This window comes from Anolis sagrei, chromosome 1, assembly GCF_037176765.1.
Source record: "Anolis sagrei isolate rAnoSag1 chromosome 1, rAnoSag1.mat, whole genome shotgun sequence".
NCBI classification, from domain to species: Eukaryota; Metazoa; Chordata; class Lepidosauria; order Squamata; family Dactyloidae; genus Anolis; species Anolis sagrei.
The window spans coordinates 281,578,363-281,604,068 of NC_090021.1; the positions used below are offsets into that span (position 1 = coordinate 281,578,363).

The following is a 25,706-nucleotide window of genomic DNA, read 5'->3' on the forward strand; positions in this document are numbered from 1 at the left end:
TATTTACAAATCAATGTTTCCTAAAGGCACAGTGATGGCATTTTTATTACTTTTTCTACCATTAGTTCATACTGTTTTCAATATTAATGATTGAAAAACAGTAAAAGGTGTGCATGCTTTTACAAAAGGAATCTATAAATATTGCCATGTGAAATATTTATTTCAGTACGAAAGTTAACATTAGCCACCATCACCATCTCAGATCTTATAGATAGGGAACTGTACCTGGTCTGAGGACCATATTACTTCCTTGACACATCTCAGAGATCAAATGGTTTCAGTGATCTCCTGTCTTGGCATTACTGCCCCTTAGGAACTAATTTCCCTTTCTCCATATAAAGACACAGAATTATCATTAGAGAGAACCCTCATGCTAAAATATAGTTGTCATTCTGAGTAGATATTTCTCTACACAGAGAAAAGGAAGGGAATAACACAGAGAAAGGTACTAATAGCAGGAATAAAGTCCAGGTGAACGTTTTCAGGAAAATCCTCAGCCCAGGTTTGATGGATGAGGTGACAATCCAGCGAGTGGGGTGGGCTTAGTAGTGAGATGTCATAGGCTGCACCCAAAGTATAATAATAAATAAACTTAATAATAAACTTTATTTCTATCCTGCCCTATCTCCCCATGCAGACTCAGATCAGCTCACAACATTAAAGGTCAAACATTCAATGCCGTAAAAATACAACAATAAATTAAACAATTCAGATAAACAATACAAAACAATAAAACAAATCACATGAAAGCAATAAAAGCAGGATTTAAAAGCTATATCCATATTCCATTCAATTTTCATAACCTGGAACTTTAAACGTTCGCATCTTTGTATGCCTGGGAACAAAGGATTCATTTATTTATTTATTGCTTCCTGGGGGAGGACAGATGTTTCCCAGCTTGGTGATATATAGATATGTTCCAATGACCTACGTGCTCACCAGGTCAAAGACTGGTATTATACTAGCCAAAATGGTATATCATATACAGAGTCCAATTAATATGATGAAGTACAGTGGTCCTTCTGTGGTTCCAGGACCATCCTCACTCCATGGATACTGAAATCAACTGTGGAACTCCCTTCCTGGGGATATTAGATTGCCCCCCTCCCTCCTGACCTTTAGGAAAAGAGTGAAAAACCTGGCTCTTCAAGCAAGCTTTTGGAACCTCATTGTAACCAGTCAACCCAGCATTGTGAACTAATATGGAAGGGCTTAACGATGCAAATGGACATGGATTTTAACTTGGAAGTCATTGATTTTATAGTTTTAAACTGTTGTATTATGGGTTTTATTATGTGATTTAACCTGTTTGAAATGATATATTTATGTGTGTTTGGCATCTAATTGTTGCCAGTTTGTATGCCGCCCTGTGTTGCCTTCGGGCTGAAAAGAGTGGGATAAAGGTGGTGTGTGTGTGTGTGTGTGTGTGTATATATATAAAGAGAGAGAGAGAATGAATGACATGGTGTGTTGGATAGGTGGAGCAGAATCCGTAGATAAAGAGGGCCAACTGTAATTACTTCTGCCTAGTTTGCATATACAGGCTGAGCCTTCCTTCCCCAAAATACTTGGGACAGGAGGTTTTTGGATTTTAAGTGTTTCTGGTTTTTCAAATATTTGCATTTACATAATGACCAAGGGATGGGAGGGGAAAGGGGACTAGCTACACATTCAGCATCTGCTGATACTTTCCTCAAAAGCTCTCAACTCACCACTTCAGAAATGTGTTGGAAAAGAGGGAAATGAGAAGAGGGTTTACACAAAACCCCTGTAAAAAGCAAGTGTCAGGGGAGGGGACTGTCTACATGTGTGTGGCTACCATAGCTTTGGAGGATGTTTGAAAGTTCCCAGTATTCCCCAAGCCAATTGGCAGCTACATACATTTAGACATATTGGTTCCCTGATGTCTGCTTTTTCCAGACGCTTTGTGTAAGACATATCACAGGACCAAGAGTCCTCCCTGTTTCCCTTTCCCCTAACAGATTTCTGGCAGTCGTGGACCAAGAGGTCCTTGAGAAAATCTCACTGAGTGCTTCTTTGTGTAGTTAGCCCCTTTTCCTCAAAGGTGGAAGTGGAGGCAGCAGCAGAAAACCTTCCGGAAAAATGTGACCCAACTTACGATACTAAACCATGATTTTGGAGTACATATGCAAGCAGGAATAAACCCAGACAAGATGCAGGATCGCTCATTTTCTCCTCCCTTTCGTCCTATGCTGCTACGAAAGGGACTTCAGAAACACATACTTTCAGTTTCCCTGAAATTGAGTATAGTAGTACATGCAACTGTTGCTTGTTATTTACCACAAACTGGTTAACATTAAAAGCCAAATTCAAACACTTGGGTTGAAGTCACTTCTTCTTAAATTTTGGTTTTATAGCTATTGAATCCAGAAGATGACCTGTTACCAGGAAAGATCAGAGACAGTAATCGTTCGACTCTTCTAGCAACAATTCAAGAACATGGATATCCAACAATCAACTTAGGGATTGTGGGAGATAAGTATGTACTGCTTGTTAACAACATTTTGTTTAATACATCATAATAGCACTATTATTTTTTTTACTATCTTGGCAATAATCTCACCTTTTGTTCTTTTGTGAAGCATGGGAGTATTGTCTATTGTACTGTTGTTTTGTTGAAATACATTGTCAGTACCAATCGTTCTCTCCTTGAGCAGCTACAGTAGTTATATATGTAGCAGCTTTTGCTTTTTGTAAAAAAAAGCTGTTCTTTTTTTTACTACAGAACTTCTCAACTAGCAGCTATCTTTATGGTAGTTAGAGCTGAATATATGGGAAAATTTCATTGCTTCTTTACTATTTTTAACCTCCATCATTGCAACTGTGGCTAATAAGCCACATCATGAATTCAAAAGCATCACAAGGCTGCATGCATGAACGGCGGTACCTTAAGAATCCTTCTTCCACCTTCCTGGTCATAAGATCTTCTGATCATTATTATTTCAATCTTCCTGAAATTCAGTTTACTGGTTGTCTCATGTACTGCAGCAAGCACTAGACCCTGGGAAAGGCTCAGGATCAGCAACCACAATACTAGCTTTAAGTACTTGCTTGCTTTTAGAAGAAAGGTGCTGTTTTTGCACGGACTGTTTTTCAGGTGGCTATTATGCTTTTCCAGGCTATTTTGTTTTTTAGCTTTTGAGGTTGGGAAAATCAGCAGATGGAGCAGCTGCTGCTGCTTGTATACTCAATATTCAAGAAGAAAATAGGCAACAGAGATATAGGAAGTAGTGGGCAGCAGGTTGCGCCTTTTTCCCTATGATCATGCCATAACAGTATCCTTCAGGAGTTATCCATAGTTTGCTGTATTCTGGTTTTTACCTGCTAGCTATAATGGACCGTCTCCATAACCTGCAGAGAATATAGTCTACATTCTACAGGAAAGCAGGCTCTGTGTTCATTCAGCTATAGAGATTGCTGTATGTAGACTAAGAATAATATGTGTACACTTTTTGTTGAGCCTCTTTGTTTTGGTAAGCTTGGGAAGAGAATAAAATGTCTTTGGAGCTGCAAGGTCAATAAGTTCTTTTTTATTAATAACGAACCTCTTATTCATTGGCATGCCTCACAAGATATGGTAAGCTTTTAAAATATGTGTTTGTGACAGTTCACATAAGTGTTAATCTAATTATAGTTGGACTATCATTCCTCTGTTTGCTTCTTCAATATTTGTTGCATAGTAGGACATTTTTATTTCATTTATTCTAGATATATTGAGCCTTGGTTATTAGTATCTAGGTGCCCTTGGAAGTGGAAGTGGACTAGATGTCATTGAAACAGATGTTTTCATTAGTGTCCAAGTCCTGATCTACTTCTTCTCTCGTTTTTATATGGCCCTTATTTATTTGCATGTGGAGATTTATCACCATATGTATTCTAACTCTTAAAAACAGCTTCAGATTTCTGTCTTGATTACTAAATCTGGTTTCAACCTGATGTTATGTACATTTTGTAATGAAATAATATCTACAGACTGCAGCTTCTTTTGATTAATCAAATTCAAAAGGAGGCCTCTTGTTCCTTTATAGTAGGAGATGACTCATCTTGTTTTTTTTCCACATTAGAGCAATTATTTCCACATTGATTATACAATATCCATTATGATGCACTGAGACATTTATCTTTCAATGTGGAAGTCTTTAAAAAACCCTAATATTGTTATAACAATATCTTTATTATTCCAAAAGGCTGAAGAAAGATTTTTTTTGAAAAATAAATCTAAACATGCTTTTTATCACTTTGTTTTTGTCACTGGCTTTCAGTAATATATCAGGAATCAGATATGAGTGTGTGTGTCTACAAACAGAATCATTGCAAACAGAATTAATAGCAAATCAGATAATTATTTTACTAAATATTTGCTCATTGCCTACTCTGGATTATAATTCCCCAAAATTAAACAGATTTTTAGAAACACTAAAAATAGCACAAATACACACAAAACGCAGTTCATGATTACAAAAATTGTCCCTGTTTCTAGAGATCTAATGGAGAACTGCTATTTTTTTAAAGGCAATATATATGAAGGGGTCAGGGTATGAAGTCGCTATATATCAAACGTAATATAAAAAGTTATATATAATATCTTAAACCTCCTTTGACTTGTCCACATTTAATTTCCACAACGTGGAATTGAAATTGATTTATTTTGCATTGTCGTCACTTGATATTCACAAAATGATCAACACTCCGGTGGTGTAAAATATGGTTACAGTTGCACAATATTTAAGTAAAAATACAAACAGGCACTTGTTTTTTCTATCAACATTGACACACACATAAGTCAGCACTTGGTAGAAGATCCCTGGCAGCAATTGTAGCTGTGTATCTTCTTGGGTAACATCCTCTCAGCTTTCTACATATGGATCCTGTAAATTCTGCCCAGTCTTTGTGGCAAAAATTGTTCCATCTGGATCCAGACCTAGTGAAAGTTAGAATACACACATTGAAACCATTTATACTTACGTGGGTCTTGACTAACTCATCTCATTGATTTAGTTGTTTCTGTTCCCAATACTTTATTTCACCTCTACCTCCTTTTCCTGACGTGGACCCCAAAGTGGTAGACAATAATATTTTTTAAAAACTCACAATAACTTTCTTTCATGTAAGTGAAAAACAGTTGTCTTTAAAATCACAGTATAAAGAGTGTTCCAAACATGCAGTCAGCCCTCCACATTTGCTGGCATTAGGGGACACAGGGTCCCCACGAAAGTGGGAAAACACAGAGTAAAAACCCTCACTTTCTTTTGACCTGAGAAAACGGTTCTCTAAGGCCCCACTCTACACTGTCATATAAAATCCAGATTACCTGCTTTGATAATATGGATTATATGGCAGTGTAGAATGGGCCATAGAGAGAATTGTTTTAATTAAATCAGCAAATAATCCAGTTTGCAAAAGTCAGATCCACAAATATGGAGGGCCAACTGTAATTGAACATGATAAAAGCACTGAATACCACTTTCAGATGTGTTTCACTTTAAAAGAAGTACTAAATCTGATCTAAATCTCTCCTGCCACATAGTTATAACACATTGATATTACTTTTACTGCCATGGCTGTGCCCTATGGAAGGCCTGCACAACCTGCTGCCCTCCAGATGTTTGTGCCTCCAACTCCCAGAAGCCCTAGCCTGCTTGTCAAATGATCAAGAATTCTGAGAGCTGAAGTACAAAGCACCTGGAGGGTTGAAGGTTGTGTAGGCCTGCTGTATGGGATCCTGAGAGTTGAAGCTCAAATACCTGGAGGGTCGCAGTTTAAGGATGCCTGCTGTAGGATGTAACAACAGTAGAGATATGAAAGTGCTATATTTGTGCAATGGAAAGAAGACCTCACCAAAGGAGTGGAATTTACTTGCTAACATTAAACACTGGGTTAGGGGTGCTAAAAATGGCATCCTCAAGTTGAACTCCCTTATTTATTTATTTATTTTAAATATTTATATTCTGCCCTTCTCACCCCGAAGGGGACTCAGAGCAGAGCACAGCATATACATGGCAACATTCAATGCCGGGACACAAATGGATATACACATACATAAACATTAAAAACATTTATCCCAATATTAAAATACACCATTTAAAACCGTCCTAGTCATCTGTGTCAAATATAATTGGCCTGGTAATCTTTCCCATTGCTGCTTTATTGCCCTGTCCCGAAAGCTTGGTCCCACAAACTTGGTCCCTCAGCCAAGTTTTTACCATCCTTCTTACCAAGGACAGGAGGGAGGGGGCCGACCTGATCTCACCAGGAAGGGAGTTCCATAGCCGGGGAGCAATCGCCAAGAAGGCCCTCTCTCTCGTCCCCACCAATTGCGCCTGCGACAATGGCGGGACGAAAAGCAGGGCCTCTCCGGAGGATCTTAATCTCCGCGATGGTTCATAGGGAGATATGCGTTCGGACAGGTAAATTTAATACAGGCCAGCACAACCTGTGGCTCTCTTGGTGTTTTGGACTTCAGATAGAATTCCTGACCATTAGACAAGCCTGCTAAGTTTTCTGGGAGTTGGAGTCCCAAACACCTAGAGAGCCACAGGTTGTTCAGACCTGCTGTAATGTATTAACACAACCTGCATAAGTTATGATGCCATTGCCTCTGCAGCATTCCTCTATATTTGCTTTCAAATTCTCCCCTTCCCCTTTCTAATGTTTTCAACAAAAGCAAGGTTTATCATAATGTTTTCCTTCTTTCATTTTTTATATCAGCAAACACACTAAATTGAGCTGTTAGTTTCAGGCCAAGACAAGAAAATTCGAGTTATACATCAAATCCACTCTTTTTCTTCCACCCTTTATTCACATTGTGAATATGTCTCTAGGCATTTAACATTTCTGAAGACAATATCCAATGCCATATCTGCATCAAAGACAAGCCGCTGCTGTCTCCTTCAGGCTCTTTAATAGTTTCTGAGTACATGACTAATGTAGACAGGGCACTAATTTTGCCTTTTTGCTAAACTTGACCTCCTTAAATGGTGTAACATAATTGCACTGAGTGCATTAATTTGTTTTGGAGAATGGTTGACATGGAGCATATTAACTGTATCTGAAAAAGAATTGGAAGTGAATAGAAAGCAGTGCTTAGAATGGATTTGTTGGAAATGAACACTGTTCTAGACTGTGGATGGAGATAGTTTGTGAAGGACAAAGGCCTTTTCTACTTGCCAGATGAGAGCTTGTTCTCACCTCTTCTTCTGATTCACATACTTAAGTAGACAATGGGACAATTGAAATGATCATTTATATAGACATTGAAATGAGAATAAAGAGTAAAGCCTTGGGAAGAGAAGGTATGAAATAAAATGTATTATTGTTATTATTATAAAGCAGAGCTAAGGATTTTATGACCCTATCGATTTTATCGTGCTGCTATTCTCAGCAACCCCGTTTGAAACAGCTGTTGTTGAATCATGCCAGAATATGGAGGGTCACACAGCACCCATTTCCAGAATAGACCAGTGCTTAATATCCATTAATTCACACAAAGGATTGAATGAAATGATGAATTTAAAATGCACAGATCTGTTCCTATCTTTTTTCTCAAACCCCCTGGTTCAATATACTAAAAAAGACAATTTATTCATATATTTACTTACTTAGGCTGAACTAGTATTAGCAATTTAATCTGGTTTAGTATTATACCACATCTTATTCAATAAATGTATTTATTTATTTATTTCGTGCACTTCTACGCCGCCCTTCTCAAGCCCCGAGGGAGGACTCAGGACGGCTTACAAAGGACACAATTCGATGCCAACAACAACAATAAGATAAAACAATTATAAAACAATTAAAACAACAAGTTATATATCACAATCAATAAAACCAATCTAATGTTCAACGTTCGCCAGCTCAGAATCCGTAAATTCATTCCACATTGTCAAATCCTATCAATTCTAGTTGTCATTGTCTATCTGCCAGATTACCCAAAGGCCTGGTCCCATATCCATGTTTTTAGTTTCCTTCTGAAAGAGAGGAGGGATGTCGATGATCTGATTTCCCCGGGAAGTGAATTCCACAGGCGAGGGGCCACCACCGAGAAGGCCCTGCTCCTCGTCCCCACTTGTGAAAGAGGTGAGGCTGAGAGCAGGGCCTCCCCAGAAGATCTTAAACTCTGAGGTGGGACATAGAAGGAAATGTGTTCGGACAGATAAAGGTTGCATATACTATAGTTAGATTAGGAGAATGATTCCTGCAGTTTATTTTAGTTTTTCATCATTGGGACTATATTGTTCTGTTTTGATGTTGGTACCTTCCTTGGGATGTCATTTTAATATCTCTGAATTTTAAAAAATCAATTATTTGACCTTGGGGACATTCACTAACATTCTAGCAATAGAAAAAAAAAACCCAATAATACACAAAGGGTTTTAGGGGGTGGGGATCTATACTGGAGAGCTAATGCAGTCTGACACTACTTTTAACTGCCATAACTCATTCTGTGGAATCACAGGAGTTGTAGTTAATCAAGGTCTTCTCTGCCAAGGCACTGGAAGACAGAAGAAACCCCATCAAGACAAGAATGGCTAATAAAAATTATAGAGATTGTGAAAATGGACTTACTAACTCAACAACTAGCCCACAACCAAAATAGAACTAGAAAAGAGACAGAGTGGTCACAACTAAGCAACTTTCTGAAACAGGAGAAGATGAAGATTATGCTATGAATGGAAGATCAAGGAACAATGCAATCTTATGGAGCAGAGAAGCAATCTAGGAAAGAAATACCAAAGAAAAATCCAACAATCCTGGCCTATGGCCAAGAGGGAGGAAGAACTGTAAATATCCCACTATCCCTCATCCCTCCCCTCTTTCCCCCTTTTTTTTCTTTCTCCTCTTTCTCATTTCTTTTCCTCCCCCCAACTTCCCCCTTTCCCTTTCTTTCGCTACCTTTTTTTAACCCACAAAATAAAATCAATAAAGATGATTTAAAAAGAGAACATGGATCAGATTAAAAGTGAGGAGCATATTTACATGTCCTTTGTTTTGAAGTAAAATACATGAGAGTGTATTTTACTTCTGCACTGCACAAATTTGATAGTATAATACCTAATTTTGTAATCAGGCAAATGTGGATGGTTCAGTAACAAATTCAGATGCATTTGGTTTATGCAAAATTATGTATCCATCCACACAGTTGAGCTTTAAAAACAAGCAAAAATGTGTAGAGTATTTCCAGGAGCATTATTTGCCTTAAAACCATGCATCTTGTTTGAAAGTAAAGTACACTGGAATACTGCCCAGTCCTTGTATATGAAATTGCGATACTGTTCATTATAGTGTAAAGTAGCTAATTGTAGGGATCTCTTGCTATAGGTGATAGGCAAAATTCCCAAAAGCTTTGTTTTGAGCACTGAAACATTAGCTTATAAGAGTTCTAACTGGTATATTATACAGTATGAGTCATTGTGTTGTTTTGAAATATTAATAACAACTTGCAGTAATTGGGAGAATCAGCTAGGTGAAATGATTAGTAGGAAAGACGACGCTGTAGACGTGATCCAGGGATTCCTTTATGATCTATAGAAAATTGAGTTGGAACAGCGCTGTAATAATTCAGTCTCCCGTGTTCAATCCTGTCATGCTATTTTGGCTAATTTCAGCTTCCTATTAACTGTGCATTTCAAAGTGATGATATAATAAGAGGGTTAACGGCAATGGTTGCTAGTTTTAATGAACAAGTTATGGAAAATTTTTCATAAGGGATTGAGAACTTACATCAACAAAACTGAGTAGTCCAGAAGGAAGAGGTATTAAAATGAAGGTCAAATAAAACACAACTCAAAATGCAGTTAAAACAGCCCCTTTGGTACTTGTTGGCTTATTACACGAGAACTTTGGAAGTGTTACTTTTAATCACATCGTCGCAGGCCTCTCACTTTCACTGAGATAGCATACTTACGTTTGAACTGCACTGTTTCAGGCTATAAGTGTGACTTCTGATTCAGTGTACATTTAAAAAACACATAGAAAATAAATATGAGAAAAATAAACTGAAACATTTTCTACATGGAGAAGCATTTCATCTTTTTATTTGTTTTGTTTTGTTACCGAGGCGCAATTAATCATGTGAACCCCCACCTCCAGGCAGGAGTGACACAGCTGACAAAAAGAAAATACTATTTCGGTCCAACTAATTAAATAATGTGTGCAGTCTAAAATGTTAGGCACTGATGGTTTTCTAGTCAGCATACTATTTGCAGTCAAGCATAGATTTTGACTATTTTAATGCTACTCATGTCATCAACTAGTAATCAATGTGCTCATTACAAGCTTTATGTCTCAAGTTAATCTTAAGGGCAAAATTAAAGTTAAAATACAAATCCAGATACAGGAGTACAATCTAAAAGAATATGATTTCCAGGCTGAAAGACTAAAAACCTATTTGCAGTCTTAAATAATCTTGTAATATTTCACAGAATTATAAGGAAGGAACTTTGCAAGCCCTCAAGTCTAACCTTCTGCTCCATGCTGGCTCTGAAATGAAGGTTGCAACAATGTCCTTCTTCAAATATGACTATATAACTTCTGTTCAAACCCTTCCAGTGAAAAAGTCTACCACCTGCTGAGGCCGACTGTTCTGCTGTTGAACAGCTTTTACTGTTTGGAAGTTTGGCCTGATATTCATCTAAGATCTATTTCCTAGCACTTTTTGCCATTGGTTCTAGCTCTGTGCTCTGGTTCATCAAAGAAGAGATCTGCTCTATCTTTTGCGTTACAACCCTTGGAGACAATTATAATCTTGTTATCTCTTAGCTCTGACTTATGTTACTGTAAAAGGGTTTTTGGTTTGTTTGTATGGATGCATGTTGTAAGGTTGTAATAATGTTAATTTACAAAGTTCTTGGTAAGTGGGACAATTAAACAAGTGCTCTCGTTCTTTGGGTGGCAAAGGTAACAGAAATCATAGTACATTGGGATACAGAGCTGGAGACAACATAGTCCAGTGCCAGAAATGTGTACAAATCAAAACCTTGCTTCCTTTTACCAGTATGCCAGAAGTATGCCAGATTTCTAATCATCCTGAGAAAACTTGGTCCTGTGCTTTTTAGGAGCCTGTATAGTACTGTAAATAGCTCATTTCCCATACAAAGCAAATGTTTTTGCTAGCACTACTTTGATTAAATGCAGCCAGATGATATAGATGTGTGGATCGTTATTAGCTGTCTGCCGGTATTTTATAAATCACAAGAACCACCAGTGGAACAATCAGTAATTGTCTGTGCAAACTGACAGTTGAAAGTAATGAAGGGGATAATTTGAATATTCTGTAGTCTGAAAAGGCTTATCTCCACTTAATTGTTTCATTTCATGATACATAACCATCATGTCAATGTCTGATTACCAAGATAACTGTACTTATGCTGTAAAAAAAGAGTAGCATACCTAACCTTGGGGCCAATTCAGACATTACCCTGAATATGTTTATTTACATTCTCTGTATGGGCAATAAAAGAAAGAAGCTGCCTCTATTCCTTGCGCAACCAGTAGAAGCAGACGGAACTGTCTTGGGAAGCTTGAAGGAGCAGCTTACTCCATATTTTATCTGATGTTCTGGAAAGCAGGAGTGCTTTATCTGGCAGTTGCTACATTTCCATACCCAACAAAAGCAGCTGCCAGCAAGAATGCAAAATGGTCAGTGTGTGGCAGCAACTTCCCTGCCCCAGGGAAAGCAAGGAAAAACAAAGGGGCAATGGTCTTAAAGTTGTTCTAGCCTCATCTTCCTGTATGGACAGCAGACAGAGGGAGGCACAGAAATGTTTACAGATACCATTATTCTTATGGAAGACATCCTGTTCAGAGGTCATCTTGATTTATTCATTGGCTTTGGAAAAAGACTAATGAAAAGCCTACTGGTGTGACAGAAAAGGCAGCTGAAAAATTATTTCTCCAGTTCTTCACAAAATGCAGCAGCCTGCAAAACTGAGGAATACCAAATTCAACTTTCAAGAAGACTCTGGACAAGAATCTGAACATTTTAGAGCATGGGTTTAGAAGACACGAAGAAAACAAGAGGCAATTCAAACACTGTGGTTTGTGTATTGTCGAAGGCTTTCATGGCTGGAATCACTCAGTTCTTGTGGGTTTTTTCGGGCTATATGGGCATGTTCTAGAGGCATTTCTCCTGACGTTTCGCCTGCATCTATGGCAAGCTTCCTCAGAGGGTGAGGTCTGCTGGAGCTGGGAAAAAAGGGGTTTATATATCTGTGGAATGACCAGGGTGAGACAAAAGGCTTTTGTAAGTTGGGCTAGGTGTGAATCTTTTCAACTGACCACCTTGATTAGCATACAATGGGCTGACTGTGCCTGGAGCAAACTTTTCTTGAAAGGTGATTAGATGTCCCTGCCTGTTTTTCTCTCTGCTGTTTTAATTTTAGAATTTTTTAATACTGGTAGCCAGACTTTGTTCATTTTCATGGTTTCTTCCTTTCTGTTGAAATTGTCCACATGTTTGTGGATTTCAATGGCTTCTCTGTGTAGTCTGACATGGTGGTTGTGAGGGTGGTCCAGCATTTTTGTGTTCTCAAATAAAATGCTGTGTCCAGGTTGGCTCATCAGGTGCTCTGCTATGGCTGATTTCTCTGGTTGAAGTAGTCTGCAGTGCCTTTCATGTTCCTGGATTCTTGTTTGGGCGCTGCGTTTGGTGGTCCCTATGTAGACTTGTCCACAGCTGCATGGTACACGGTAGACTCCTGCAGAGGTGAGAGGATCCCTCTTGTCCTTTGCTGAACGTAGCATTTGTTGGATTTTCTTGGTGGGTTTGTAGATTTTCTTGGTGGGTTTGCAGAACAACATACAAACAATCTACAAACCCACCAAGAAAATCCAACAAATGCTACGTTCAGCAAAGGACAAGAGGGATCCTCTCACCTCTGCAGGAGTCTACCGTGTACCATGCAGCTGTGGACAAGTCTACATAGGGACCACCAAACGCAGCGCCCAAACAAGAATCCAGGAACATGAAAGGCACTGCAGACTACTCCAACCAGAGAAATCAGCCATAGCAGAGCACCTGATGAGCCAACCTGGACACAGCATTTTATTTGAGAACACAGAAATGCTGGACCACTCTCACAACCACCATGTCAGACTACACAGAGAAGCCATTGAAATCCAAAAACATGTGGACAATTTCAACAGAAAGGAAGAAACCATGAAAATGAACAAAGTCTGGCTACCAGTATTAAAAAATTCTAAAATTAAAACAGCAGAGAGAAAAACAGGCAGGGACATCTAATCACCTTTCAAGAAGAGTTTGCTCCAGGCACAGTCAGCCCATTGTATGCTAATCAAGGTGGTCAGTTGAAAAGATTCACACCTAGCCCAACTTACAAAAGCCTTTTGTCTCACCCTGGTCATTCCACAGATATATAAACCCCTTTTTTCCCAGCTCCAGCAGACCTCACCTCTGAGGAAGCTTGCCATAGATGCAGGCGAAACGTCAGGAGAAATGCCTCTAGAACATGGCCATATAGCCCGAAAAAACCCACAAGAACTGACTGTGGTTTGTCCTTCCTCTTCTTCTTTTTGTTCCTCTGCCCATTTTAACTTAACAACAACAACAAAAATCCAATAATATCTGAAAAGTGTGGTAAAAATCTGAGGATATTTTCTGAACAGATAATTCTTTCAGTGCTTATAACTTATTTTTCTGGATTTTCCTTTCTGGCATACTGTGTATAACATGATGAACATGGTAAAAGACAATATTCCATCCATTCCCTATGTACTGCAGCAAACTGGATTTACAGTTGAATTTTCATTTAAGAGTGGTGGAGACTATCCTTTGCTGGATTTGAGACAGCTGTCAAATATAACAGGTTTCAGGGAGAATATATGACAAATTCACTTCGTAACAAAATGGCCACTAGGCTGCTGCCCTCCAGCATCTTCTGCCAGAGATGGCTAACTCACAGAACCTAATGGGTTGCCCTGTGTTGTATTATACTACATAATAAAGGCCAAATCCAAGAAGTTCAATGGTAATCGTATATCAGTACAGGTGTTTGCTATGGGAAGGCCCTAGGCAAAATGTTGCTGGTAGTTGCATGTCTTGAATTGGTTGTTAGTACAGTAATTGCACCCGATCTGCTTGCTCTTTCCCTCTGAGTCAAAAACATGCACATTTCCATAGAGGAAGAAAGAATGGTGAGTGGAGAATTGGGTTCCAACTCCTTACTCAAGAAACTCCTTACATCCTGAAAGAAGGGTGAGAGCAAGGATAAGGAATGAGAATGTCATAAGACAGTGGTTTCACAGTAGGGCCCAGTTAAGGTCTTGATGGTGTCAGTTCCTCACTATATGCATGAACGGTTATATCAAAGCAGCTGCAGCTGGAAGATGTGCTATTGTAAGAATGAAAACCCAAGAATTCTGGATAATAGTTTTCCTGCTTAACCATTCCTTTTTTCAGCAGTGCAAAATGAAGCGCCTTTTATCTTTTTTGGTAATTTATAATGAATTCCTGATAATAAATAAATAAAAGGGTTGTTCAATGTATTGTCGAAGGCTTTCATGGCTGGAATCACTCAGTTCTTGTGGGTTTTTCGGGCTATATGGCCATGTTCTAAAGGCATTTCTCCTGACGTTTCGCCTGCATCTATGGCAAGCATCCTCAGAGGTGAGGTCTGCTGGAACTGGGAAAAAAGGGGTTTATATATCTGTGGAATGACCAGGGTGAGACAAAGGGCTTTTGTAAGTTGGGCTAGGTGTGAATCTTTCAACTGACCACCTTGATTAGCATACAATGGGCTGACTGTGCCTGGAGCAAACTCTTCTTGAAAGGTGATTAGATGTCCCTGCCTGTTTTTCTCTCTGCTGTTTTTGCTGTTGCAATTTTAGAATTTTTTAATACTGGTAGCCAGATTTTGTTCATTTTCATGGTTTCTTCCTTTCTGTTGAAATTGTCCACATGTTTGTGGATTTCAATGGCTTCTCTGTGTAGTCTGACATGGTGGTTGTGAGAGTGGTCCAGCATTTTTGTGTTCTCAAATAAGATCCACCCAGAGGAAAAGTGTTCCTGCCATACATCAAGGGAACCACTGACCGCAATAAAAAATGAGAAATAAAAGGGTTTTTTTAAGGAAAGATGGAGTTATCATTAAACCCAAAAGGTATGATATTACTATAATTTCTTCATCCACTTCTTTTCTGATCTTCTTACTTTATTACGTTGCAATATTTGAGGTAGCATGTTAATATCACAATATTCAGAGCCAATCTGTAGCTTACAGCATTAGATCCCATAAGCACTCAATTATCATTTCCAGTATGTAGAGCAAACACTATGCCTACTTCTACACCTCCTCAGGAGTTTTTGCCATCCTGGAAATGATGTTTTGAATGGTCAGGGATATGTGTTTGCATTTAGATGATTTTAGTAGATACTTTACTTTTCTTGGTGAAATGCATATAATTGTACTAACCAATTTATCTTTCTTATCTTACAGTCCAGATGATTTACTAAATGCCTTGAATGAGGGAATTAGTCGTGCTGATGTCATCATTACGTCAGGGGGCGTATCCATGGGGGAAAAGGTATGTACAAAGTTCTGTGCGAAATTGAAGCAATAGTATAAACTGGTGAAAGGAAACAAACACATTAAAGAATGAGAGGGGATAACAAAGGGGATCTAGAGCAGCTTTTACTCTCTCAGAGAAAAAGAGTGAGGGGTTGTGTTTGTTTTGTTTTCTTTTATATTGTTTAAGTAATGGGTGACATCTCAGGATATCAAAGCCTAAATGCTCTTGAGCTTTCCCTTCTCTGGACTGGATCCTCTCAGCCACTGTACCTCTATCCCTCAAATGGGGTGGCCAGGAGAAAGGAAGAGATCACTCAGTCCATTTATACTCCCTGTGTTCCCTTCCCATCACATATCCACTATATAATATTGTTTGCAGGAAATAAGTAATAATTATGGTCCCATCAAGACTGGGATGTGCAGGGGTTAGTCACTCCCACACATGTGTGGAGCTTGTTTCCAAAAAGTACCAAATTTTACAGGAATTAAAAAAAACATGTTGATGATATGCATTGTTTTGCCATAAAATGCAATTTTCCAAGTCCTATACCAAAGTGATTTGATACAGTTATTACCTGTATGGTTTCAAAATGTGACATCGTTTCCCATGGTTATCTTGGATGTGCTTACATCTCAGTACACTCAGACAGCCTTATTTGTGAAAGGTCCAGTCGGTGCTTTTGTAACAGCTTCAATCTCATGCTCTGGCAATTTGAAGCACGGTTCCCCAAATTCCTAGCCGTTGGCTCAGATGGCAGGAGCTGATGGGAATTGAAATGCAAAGTTTTGAAACAGTTCAGGTTGTGGAAAGTTGTCCTCAAGGTATAAATAGCACTTGGCCATGCAGTATTTGGTAGTAAGGCTCCTTTGGTGTCCTTTGCATGTAAAACATTTCTGTTGTCTTTTAGCACCTTTGCATTCATTGCTTGTTAGCTGACTGCAGTACCATTGTTGTGAAAGTGTGGTAGAATAATAATTAAAAATACAACAGTCCTAGGGCTGGACAAAGTTCATCAGAAACATGTCTTAACAAATGGCTCTGGATGTGTTTTTTTTTTCCTTCTGTTTTAAACAGGACTATCTCAAACAGGTGCTGGATATTGATCTTCATGCTCAAATTCACTTTGGCAGGGTTTTTATGAAACCAGGGTGAGTAGTCTCAGAATATGGAAAATATTTTACAGTATTTCTTAAAATAGCCTAATGAGTTGTTGTCTACATATATTCATGTGTTCTTCTTCAGAGGTCCTTAAAAGGAAAGGGGTGACCATTCATAAGTAATAAAGATGTATTTACAAGGCTGAAATAATGTAAAAATATGTATGTACATGTATGCCTCTTAATCATTTATATATTAAAAATGAATTAAGAAATATTATATAAAACAACATCATAGTCTTATCACCAAGGACCTCAAAAAGCATCTCCAAATCTTATGCCTAATAACAGATAATTCTCAAAGCAGAAAGAAAGGAATGATATCTTAACAGGTTATTATTCTTCATTTATTTTATTTTATTTATTATGTTTATATATATCCCACTTTATATCTCCATATGGAGACTCAAGGTGGCTCACAACTAAAAACATTTCAATACAACTTAAATATATAAATAAATGAATATTAAAACCGTATTAAACAACATTAGTATTAAAACAATCCAGGTCAAAACCATAAAAGCATTATCAAATCCCATCACAAAATCACAGCAGCCTTTGATGGTCTTAAACATTTTCATCTTTAAACGCCTGCCTGAATAAAACGGTTTTAGCCTGCCACTGGAAGGACAACAGGGAGGGGGCCAATCTGGCTTCCCTGGGAAGAAGGGACTTCCAGAGTTGAGGGGCAGCCACTGAGAAGGCCTGCTCTCTTGTTCTCAACTGAGCTTGAGATGGAGGTGGGACCAAGAGAAGGTCCTGAAGGTCTCAGGGGCCGGGCAGGTTTTCAGGGGATGTGATCGGCCAAATAGCCTGGACCTGAACCGTCTAGGGCTTTAAAGATCATAGCCAGCACTTTGAATTGTGCCCGGTAACAGACTGGCAGCCAGTATAATGGCTGCAACAGGAGGGTTGTCCACTCTCTGCACCTAGCCCCAGTGAGCAACCTGGCTGCAGTTCTTTGGACTAGCTGAAGTTTCTGAGCACTCTTCAGAAGCAGCCTTACATAGAGCGCATTACAGTCATCCAGCCAGGACATAACTAAAGCATGTACTACTGTGGCCAGAATTGACTTCTCAAGGAATGGGCACAGTTGGTGCACAAGTTTTAATTGTGCAAAGGCCCTCCTGGCCACTGCAGATACCTGAGCCTCCAGGTTCAGCACTAAATCCAGGAGAATTCCCAGACTGCGGACCTGTTTCTGGAGCAGAAGTGTGACTCCATCCAGCACAGACTGGATCCATACTCCCTGTTCTACCTTATGACTGACCAGGAGTATCTCTGTCTTATCTGGATTAAGGTTCAAATTATTTGCCCTCATCCAGTCCATTCCATGTGGAGTATATTAAAATTGCCTTTATCAACTTGGGAGCAGAAAAGAAGTTTATGGAATATATGAAAATCTGAACTTTAAAGTAGACAGCTGAACTCCATATCGACATTTAGACTACAAGAGGCTAGAAGGCCGTGGCAGCACTTGGTCTACTTCAAAGTTAGCAATATTCTGCACCATCTTTTTGACCTGGACAGAGGCAATGTGCTGAAGCTTTCATCCTCTGCCCAACTGCAAACACACCAGGACCCCAAGAGGTCCTTGGGGCTGTGAGGGCGACCACTTCGACTCTAGACCCTTGCCCATCTTGGCTCATTAAATCGGCCAAGGAGGGGTTGGTTGATTGGTTTGTGTTGATCATTAATGCATCGCTGGAGCAAGGGATTTTTCCATCTAATTTGAAGCAGGCTGTGGTTTGTCCACTTCTTAAAAAGACTTCCCTTGACTCCACTGTGCTGAACAATTACAGGCCGATCTCCAACCTCCCTTTTTTGGGCAAGGTGCTGGAATGGGTGGTCGCCTCCCAGCTCCAGGGCTTTTTGGATGACATCAACTACCTAGATCAGTCACAGTCTGGTTTCAGGCCTGGTCACGGCACCGAGACAGCCTTGGTCGCCTTGGTGGATGACCTCCGTAGAGAGCTGGACAGGGGGAGTGTGACTCTGCTGGTTCTCTTGGACATCTCAGCGGCTTTCGATACCATCGATCATGGTATCCTTCTGGGTCGTCTCTCTGGCATGGGTCTCGGGGGCACAGTTCTGTCGTGGCTCCGGTCCTTCCTGGAGGGACGAACCCAGATGGTGAAGCTGGGAGGCGCCTACTCGGATCCCTGGCCTTTGACCTGTGCGGTCCCGCAAGGCTCTATTCTGTCTCCCATGCTTTTCAACATCTACATGAAACCGCTGGGAGAGGAGTTTTGGAGTTGGTTGCCATCTCTACGCAGATGACACACAACTCTACTACTCTTTTCCACCTAATTCCAAGGAGGCCTCTCGGGTGCTGGACGAGTGCCTGGCCGCTGTGTCTATCTGGATGAGGAGGAACAAGATGAAGATCAATCCCGACAAGACAGAGGTCCTCCTGGTCGATCGCAAACCAGATCGGGGTATAGGGTGGCAACCTGTGCTGGACGGGGTTACACTCCCCCTGAAGCCACAGGTCCGCAGTTTGGGAGTCCTCTTGGACTCATCGCTCACGCTTGAGGCCCAGGCGTCGGCGGTGTCCGGGAGGGCTTTTGCACAATTGAGATTTGTGCGCCAGCTGCGACCGTACCTCGCAAAGGCTGATCTGGCTGGGGTTATCCATGCCTTGGTCACCTCTAGATTGGACTACTGCAATGCGCTCTACGTAGGGCTGCCCTTGAAAATGGCTCGGAAATTTCAACTGGTCCAACGGGCAGCAGCCAGGATGTTAACCGGGGCTCATTACAGAGAAAGGTCAACCCTCCTGTTTAAGGAGCTCCACTGGCTGCCGTTTATTTTCCGAGCCCAATTTAAGATGCAGGTGCTTACCTACAAAGCCCTGAACGGTTTGGGACCACCCTACCTGCGTGACCGCATCTCCATTTACGAACCCACACGTTCACACCGGTCATCTGGAGAGGCCCTGCTCGTGATCCCGCCCGCGTCGCAAGCGCGTTTGGTGGGGACTCGAGACAGGGCCTTTTCTGTGGTGGCCCCCCAACTCTGGAACGCCCTCCCAAAAGATCTTAGACAGGCCCCTTCACTGGCAGTCTTCAGAAAGAACTTGAAGACCTGGCTGTTCCGATGTGCCTTTTCAGATTAGGAACCCACAACACCAAGTCCTAGAAGCACTTTAGTAGAACCAAGATCACTGCACACCGCACACTGCACTTGCTTTATAATCCTATATACCTCCTGCCACATCAGCACTTTTAATCTTGTACCCATTTCTCTGGCCTGGCTCAGTCTTATAGTGTCTTGATGTCTCGATATATTGTTATTGCTGTTGTTTATTCTGCTTAACTGTTTTTAATTTCCTTTAGGTATTGTATTGTTGTACTGTGTTTTGAGGCCTTGGCCTATGTAAGCCGCATCGAGTCCTTCGGGAGATGCTAGCAGGGTACAAATAAAGTAATAATAATAATAATAATAATAATAATAATAATAATAAGTATCAATGTTGTGGTTCTCTGATCTGCTGAAATGGCAAGGATTGAGATGGCAATCCTCACAATCCAATCTAATTCCCTTCTCAATAAAATCTTGTCATTCTGAGGAAAAAGTTTTTCTCAGCACACAGAAACACTTAAAAGAATTATTCGTATCAGAAAAGTAGGCTCCCAATGGGGAGCCTAATTTTCTACAGCTTTTCATACTTTCTGTGTTTTTAGTATCTATAATTAGGTTCAGGGACACCAAATAAGGCAGGCTGGAAAGGAGGTTGTATAAGGTAGAAATTGTTGTAAAGTATATATTATATATTCTTAGACATGTTTACAGTATGTATCGTTCTTGCACTGATGGTAATTATTCACACACCCTTACAGGTAGGCATAAGTGTGTGTGACAAGATGATAGTACTTTTTGTTAAATAAAAACACCAAAATGCCCAGTAAATCTCCTGAAATACCTCTTTTATAGTTCTCTTCATAGTTTTAACAACTGAATTTTCTTCCTAGGTTGCCAACTACCTTTGCAACTTTGGATAATGATGGTATACGAAAAATAATATTTGCACTCCCAGGTAAGTTCTATTGTATTATAAGTATAGTTATCCTTCACATGTTTCTATATATCTATAAACCTTAGAAATTTTCATCTATGTGTGCTCTTTGCCTGTTGCATCTTCTGTACACAACAGCGTAGTAAATGAAACATTTCCTCTGGGCCTAGCATAGATATGGAACTTGAAGGACACTATCTTAATATAACAATTCTTTTATCATTTGCTCTAAATAATTCTTGACTGCTTTCATGTAATATGTGTTTTTGGTCTTTAGGGAATCCTGTGTCAGCTGTTGTTACCTGCAATCTCTTTGTTGTCCCAGCACTGAGAAAGATGCAGGGAATCCTGGATCCTCGTCCTACTATAATAAAAGCCAGGGTAAATGCCTTTAAAATGTTGGTTTCTAGATGCCATAGTTCTGGTTACCCATTCTGGATCAGAAAAACAGAAGTGTAGAGCAGCTGAATCTCTAATAGCCTGATAATTGCATATATATCTAGAGCTATACTATGCTCATCCCATGTTACAGCTTTTCTACAAGATGCCCCCCACAGCAAGATATTTGGTGTGCTGCCATGTGATTATACTTTGATAAGTCATTACTACTTTACTGTGAAAGCAAAAAGTGATGTTTTTATGGGAGCTCTATTAGTTCCAACATGCCAGTGATATTTGCTTTCATCTCTGGTAAGTTAATTTTCCATTTGGTCATATGTATGAGTCAAGTGGACCACAAAGAGAAACAAATGGTTACCTGTCCCTCCAGTTCTTCAAGTATTCAACTAGAAACTTGCACAGCTCACCTTCCTCTCTATTTTTCTGCACATTTTATGCAGAGGATTTTTCTTCCTCTTGTTTTGGGACATATGCAGGATTTAAGGGAAAGAGTGGGAATCTCACCTAGACATATGGACTATTTTAAAATCAGGAATCCCACCCAAAGGTCTTAGACCACAACCTTTTCTGAGAAGTATGAGTACAAAACAACCTATATAGGTCAGCTCAAAGTTGATAATACGAAGTATAATAATTACAAACAAGCAGCTTCTTCTTATATCGTTGTTGTGTAGCTTTTAATCCTAAAATGACCACACTGTTAAAAATTAGTAGTTGAAGAGTACAGATTTGTCAAAACACAGACTTGTTGTAACATCAGAGGGCAAGAGGGTGTAAAAGACGATGAACAAGTGACACACACATACACACACATATATAGTATAATCAGGGTGATGGGGAGACTAAAGTAGTGGTGGTGCATGTTGCTGAGGCTTAACTTTTATAAATGTTTTTTTTTATTTTACTTGATGCACTTTTTAAAAGGAGTAACTCATTACCCCAACCAGAACCCTTTCTTCCAATAGCTTCAGCCACCTTCTTCTGAGGTAAATCTTCTTCTCAATAAATTCACATGAGTCTTAATTATAAAGAACTGATCAAGGAAATATTGATTCAAGGATTCACAGGTGTACAATGTTTGATGGGTATTCTGTATTCCGTTAAATGTTGTTACAGTTGACTTTAGTTAAACCGTTTCTAATATAACTCTTACTATGGCTTTTACTTTCACCAGATCAGTTTTAAACTTATTTCACAGCAAAGTATTTTTCTTTTCTTAACTGACAATTCAAGACACTGGCTTGCCTTTTTCTCCCTTCAGCTATCCCCACTGAAGTTACAGATTACTACTGGGGTTTCTTTCCCCTTAGCTAAGCAGTTAATTACTAACTTAAACAGGTTCAATTGACCCTTCACACACTCAGGCTGAAGACCTAAACCCCTCGATTCAGTTTCTCCACACACCAGAACCCAACTTCCACTTTGGTCCCCTGACCAAAAGAAACTGACTTTTTTAAATGCCTGCCCCTGCCAGGTGGCAGTTAGCTCCACCTCTTTGGCTTCTCTAACTTGGATACATTCTAACAGCCGACTCCGTCGCTACAGCAACACGTTCTCTAAGGCAATCACAGCAAATGTTGACCTCCACCTATCATATCACAACATCAATACACACATTTAAAACATACATCATAATCAGCTATTTTGTTACAAGGGTCTTCAGGAATAGATTGCTGATTCCCCCTCTGAAAGTTCTGGCATGCAGGCAGAATGTCAATCTTCCTCTTGAAATTCTGTTTCCACTGGAGACAACTGGTGGGTGACAGAACTGCCTCACCATTAAGGACTCTCTTGTCCCCAAGGACCGTTACTAGTAGGTTGCTGTTTGCTCCTCACCAGTCATTCCTAGGTGTGCTTACTGAAATAGGTTCCAACACATTTTAATTATCAGAATTTTGCATAGGAGACAAATCTACTGAGGTCCGGAGGGAGGCAAGAACATGTAACTGGCATGGAGTTGTACTTGGCAGCTTTATGTGCAGTGGGAAAACCAAGCAATTACAGTGTGATATAGACTAGATGAAATGCAGATTTTACATTTTTATTGAGTATATGTGACACTTGGGGAATGTGTGTTTTCAGATATTTCTCTAGTCTAATCCAACCAGAGTTCTCCACACTTCAAGCCAGTCCCAATGTAAGACAGTGTTATCTGTGAGATGGATTTGGCCTATGTTTCTTTGTTTCATTATCAAATTGCTAAATATTATTTGTTTCAGATAGACAGAAATAACATCTTCTTTTATTTTGTGCATGCATTTACAGTTATCATGTGATGTGAAATTGGACCCTCGTCCAGAATATCATCGGTGCATACTGACTTGGCATCACCAAGAACCACTGCCTTGGGCACAAAGTACAGGTTAGCTACTTAAAAACATTTTCTTCCTCTTCTGCTCTCTGATGATGTTGAAATGTTTAAGAATGTAAATAACAAGAGGAAACAAGTGGTCTGAACTTCCTTTGTATGTGATTATTGTGAAGCATCTAACACTAGGATTCAAACATTCTAGATCTGTGAGCTTCCCTCTTCAGACCAATGCCTTTTCTTCCCACAAACTGAACTGGTGTAGCTCATCATTTTTAAATGCAATACAAAAAATTACAAGAAGTATAAGTAGATCATGCTTCTTTTTCCTTCCCTCTGTCTTTTCACAAGAGAAAATGAGGTTTTGTGTACACAACAGGTATGTGGAAAGAACTATGTGGCTCTGTTCCTTCCCACCTGTGACCTGTGGTCCACAGAAGTCATACACAAAGAAAGACAATCCAGGATATTTTTTAAAAATCTTCATCTTTGTACTTAGAGAGCTTTGGAACCATTCTGTCCAAGACTGTAGTTCAGCTTAACGTCTTTCAGAAGGCAAGGTAGAAAAATGGTATGCGTGAGAGCCAATAAGTACCAATTTGAAAATAACAACATGATGAAACTGCATTGTGAAAATCCCAGATACAAAAGGCCAACCATTATTTCCTAGACATCAGCCACCATGTCTTCATCATGTGTGACCATTATAAGTTGTTGGTTTTTGAGTCTTGAAAACTGGCTTCTTGTTTTTCTCTAGTCTGTGGCATTTGCCCTGCTAACCAGGCCTTTTTTGCTTCCCTGCAGGGAATCAGATGAGCAGTCGTCTGATGAGTATGCGCAGTGCCAATGGACTGTTGATGCTACCTCCAAAGACAGAGCAGTATGTGGAACTTCATAAGGGCGAGGTGGTTGACGTCATGGTTATTGGAAGACTATGATGTCACCAGCAAGAGAGAAGTTTTGATGCATGTCCACATATCATTGACTGTATCCTGTAATATGCAACGGCACAGCTAGTTTTTCTGATTTGGATAAAAGTTGATCAGTATAGTCAACACCTTGAACTATATTTCAAATGGATTTAAATAAATACCTTTTAAAAAAAACTTTAAAAACAAATCTTAAAGAAATCTATTCTGATTATATCAAAGCAACTTTTTCCTTTCTTGCAATTGCTTTGTGTGTTCAATGCTAGTTCCAATAGCGGTAGCTTTTAGTAGACAGCAGTAGGTGCCTGCAAAACTTGTGTTTTTTCTCATCTTTAAGATACAACTACTTATGCTCTTAAAACAAGGCTGTCTGCTTATTTATACTAGTGTAGACAACACTTGGATTTCCCTTATTAGTATGCTTCATAACCGCTTCACAGAGAGCTTCTGCTTGTTCTTTATCGTATCTCGTGTTGATGTGCACAGTGCCAAAAGCCGAGTGGCTGAACTGGGAACCCGACCAAGCCCCAAGGTTTTCCCCCCTTTGCTGCCGTTCAGGGATATCTGTCATCCCAGCAGCCACCCAGCTCAGTACTCTTGGGCAGTAACTGGATACCTTTTGTTTAAACAAACAACAGAAATTGCTTCCTTAAGTGCTGACAGCCTTTTTAACCAATACATTTAAAAATGTACAGAATTAAAATCTAAAAAAATCAAAGACTGATCTTGTACAGATATTAGTGTTACCAGCATTCATGTGGAATTTAAAGGAGAAAAGAGATAAAACTAATGTTAAACAACTCTGTACCATAACATTTTCTGTAATGATACTGAAACTTAAATGAATAAAAAAAATTCCTGGATCATTATTTAAAAGATGACTGTCTTAGCCTTGTTTGTAATAAACGGGGGAGGGAAATACTTTCTCTTTTTGGGGAAGGGTCTCCTGGCTCAAAAATTAAATGAGCTCAATTACATTTGAGTTTTCTATTTTTAAAAAACACAAATTGAGAAATAGTGCACCCTCTTTTTAAAAATAGTACTAAGTGGTGGCATCTTACTTTTTATTTGAACTAATGTATTTTAAGAAGCAACAGTAAAGGTTTATCTATCAACACAGTTAATTCTCTTACAAACTAGCTGAACTGTAAGTGTAGTACTGTCAATTCTGAATGCTGCAACTACCCCTAGAGTTTTTTTTTCTTAACTTTTAAACATTTGCTTTGGAAACACTGTGTTTCAGCTGAAAATATATTATTGTCACCAATCTAATGTAACATATTTATTCTCCTTGCAAAAATACAAGAAATTTGTCTAACCTTTGAGAGCTAACTTGTAAGCAATACTTT

General features: G+C 39.4%; 1 protein-coding gene across 29 annotated transcripts in view; it reads left to right on the forward strand.

Annotated features, from left to right (window-relative positions):
- The window catches only part of GPHN (gephyrin), a 303,782-nt gene extending 278,549 nt beyond the window's left edge, over positions 1-25,233 (forward strand). For all 29 annotated transcript variants that reach the window (XM_067462787.1, XM_060762638.2, XM_060762719.2 and 26 more), the window contains 7 exons: positions 2,379-2,500; positions 15,474-15,561; positions 16,621-16,694; positions 20,678-20,742; positions 20,999-21,102; positions 23,386-23,482; positions 24,233-25,233. In XM_067462787.1, coding sequence (XP_067318888.1) covers positions 2,379-2,500; positions 15,474-15,561; positions 16,621-16,694; positions 20,678-20,742; positions 20,999-21,102; positions 23,386-23,482; positions 24,233-24,366 — 684 coding nt within the window. In that variant the 3' untranslated portion in view covers positions 24,367-25,233. The remainder of the gene's footprint in view (positions 1-2,378; positions 2,501-15,473; positions 15,562-16,620; positions 16,695-20,677; positions 20,743-20,998; positions 21,103-23,385; positions 23,483-24,232) is intronic.
- Positions 25,234-25,706: the final 473 nt, after the last annotated feature.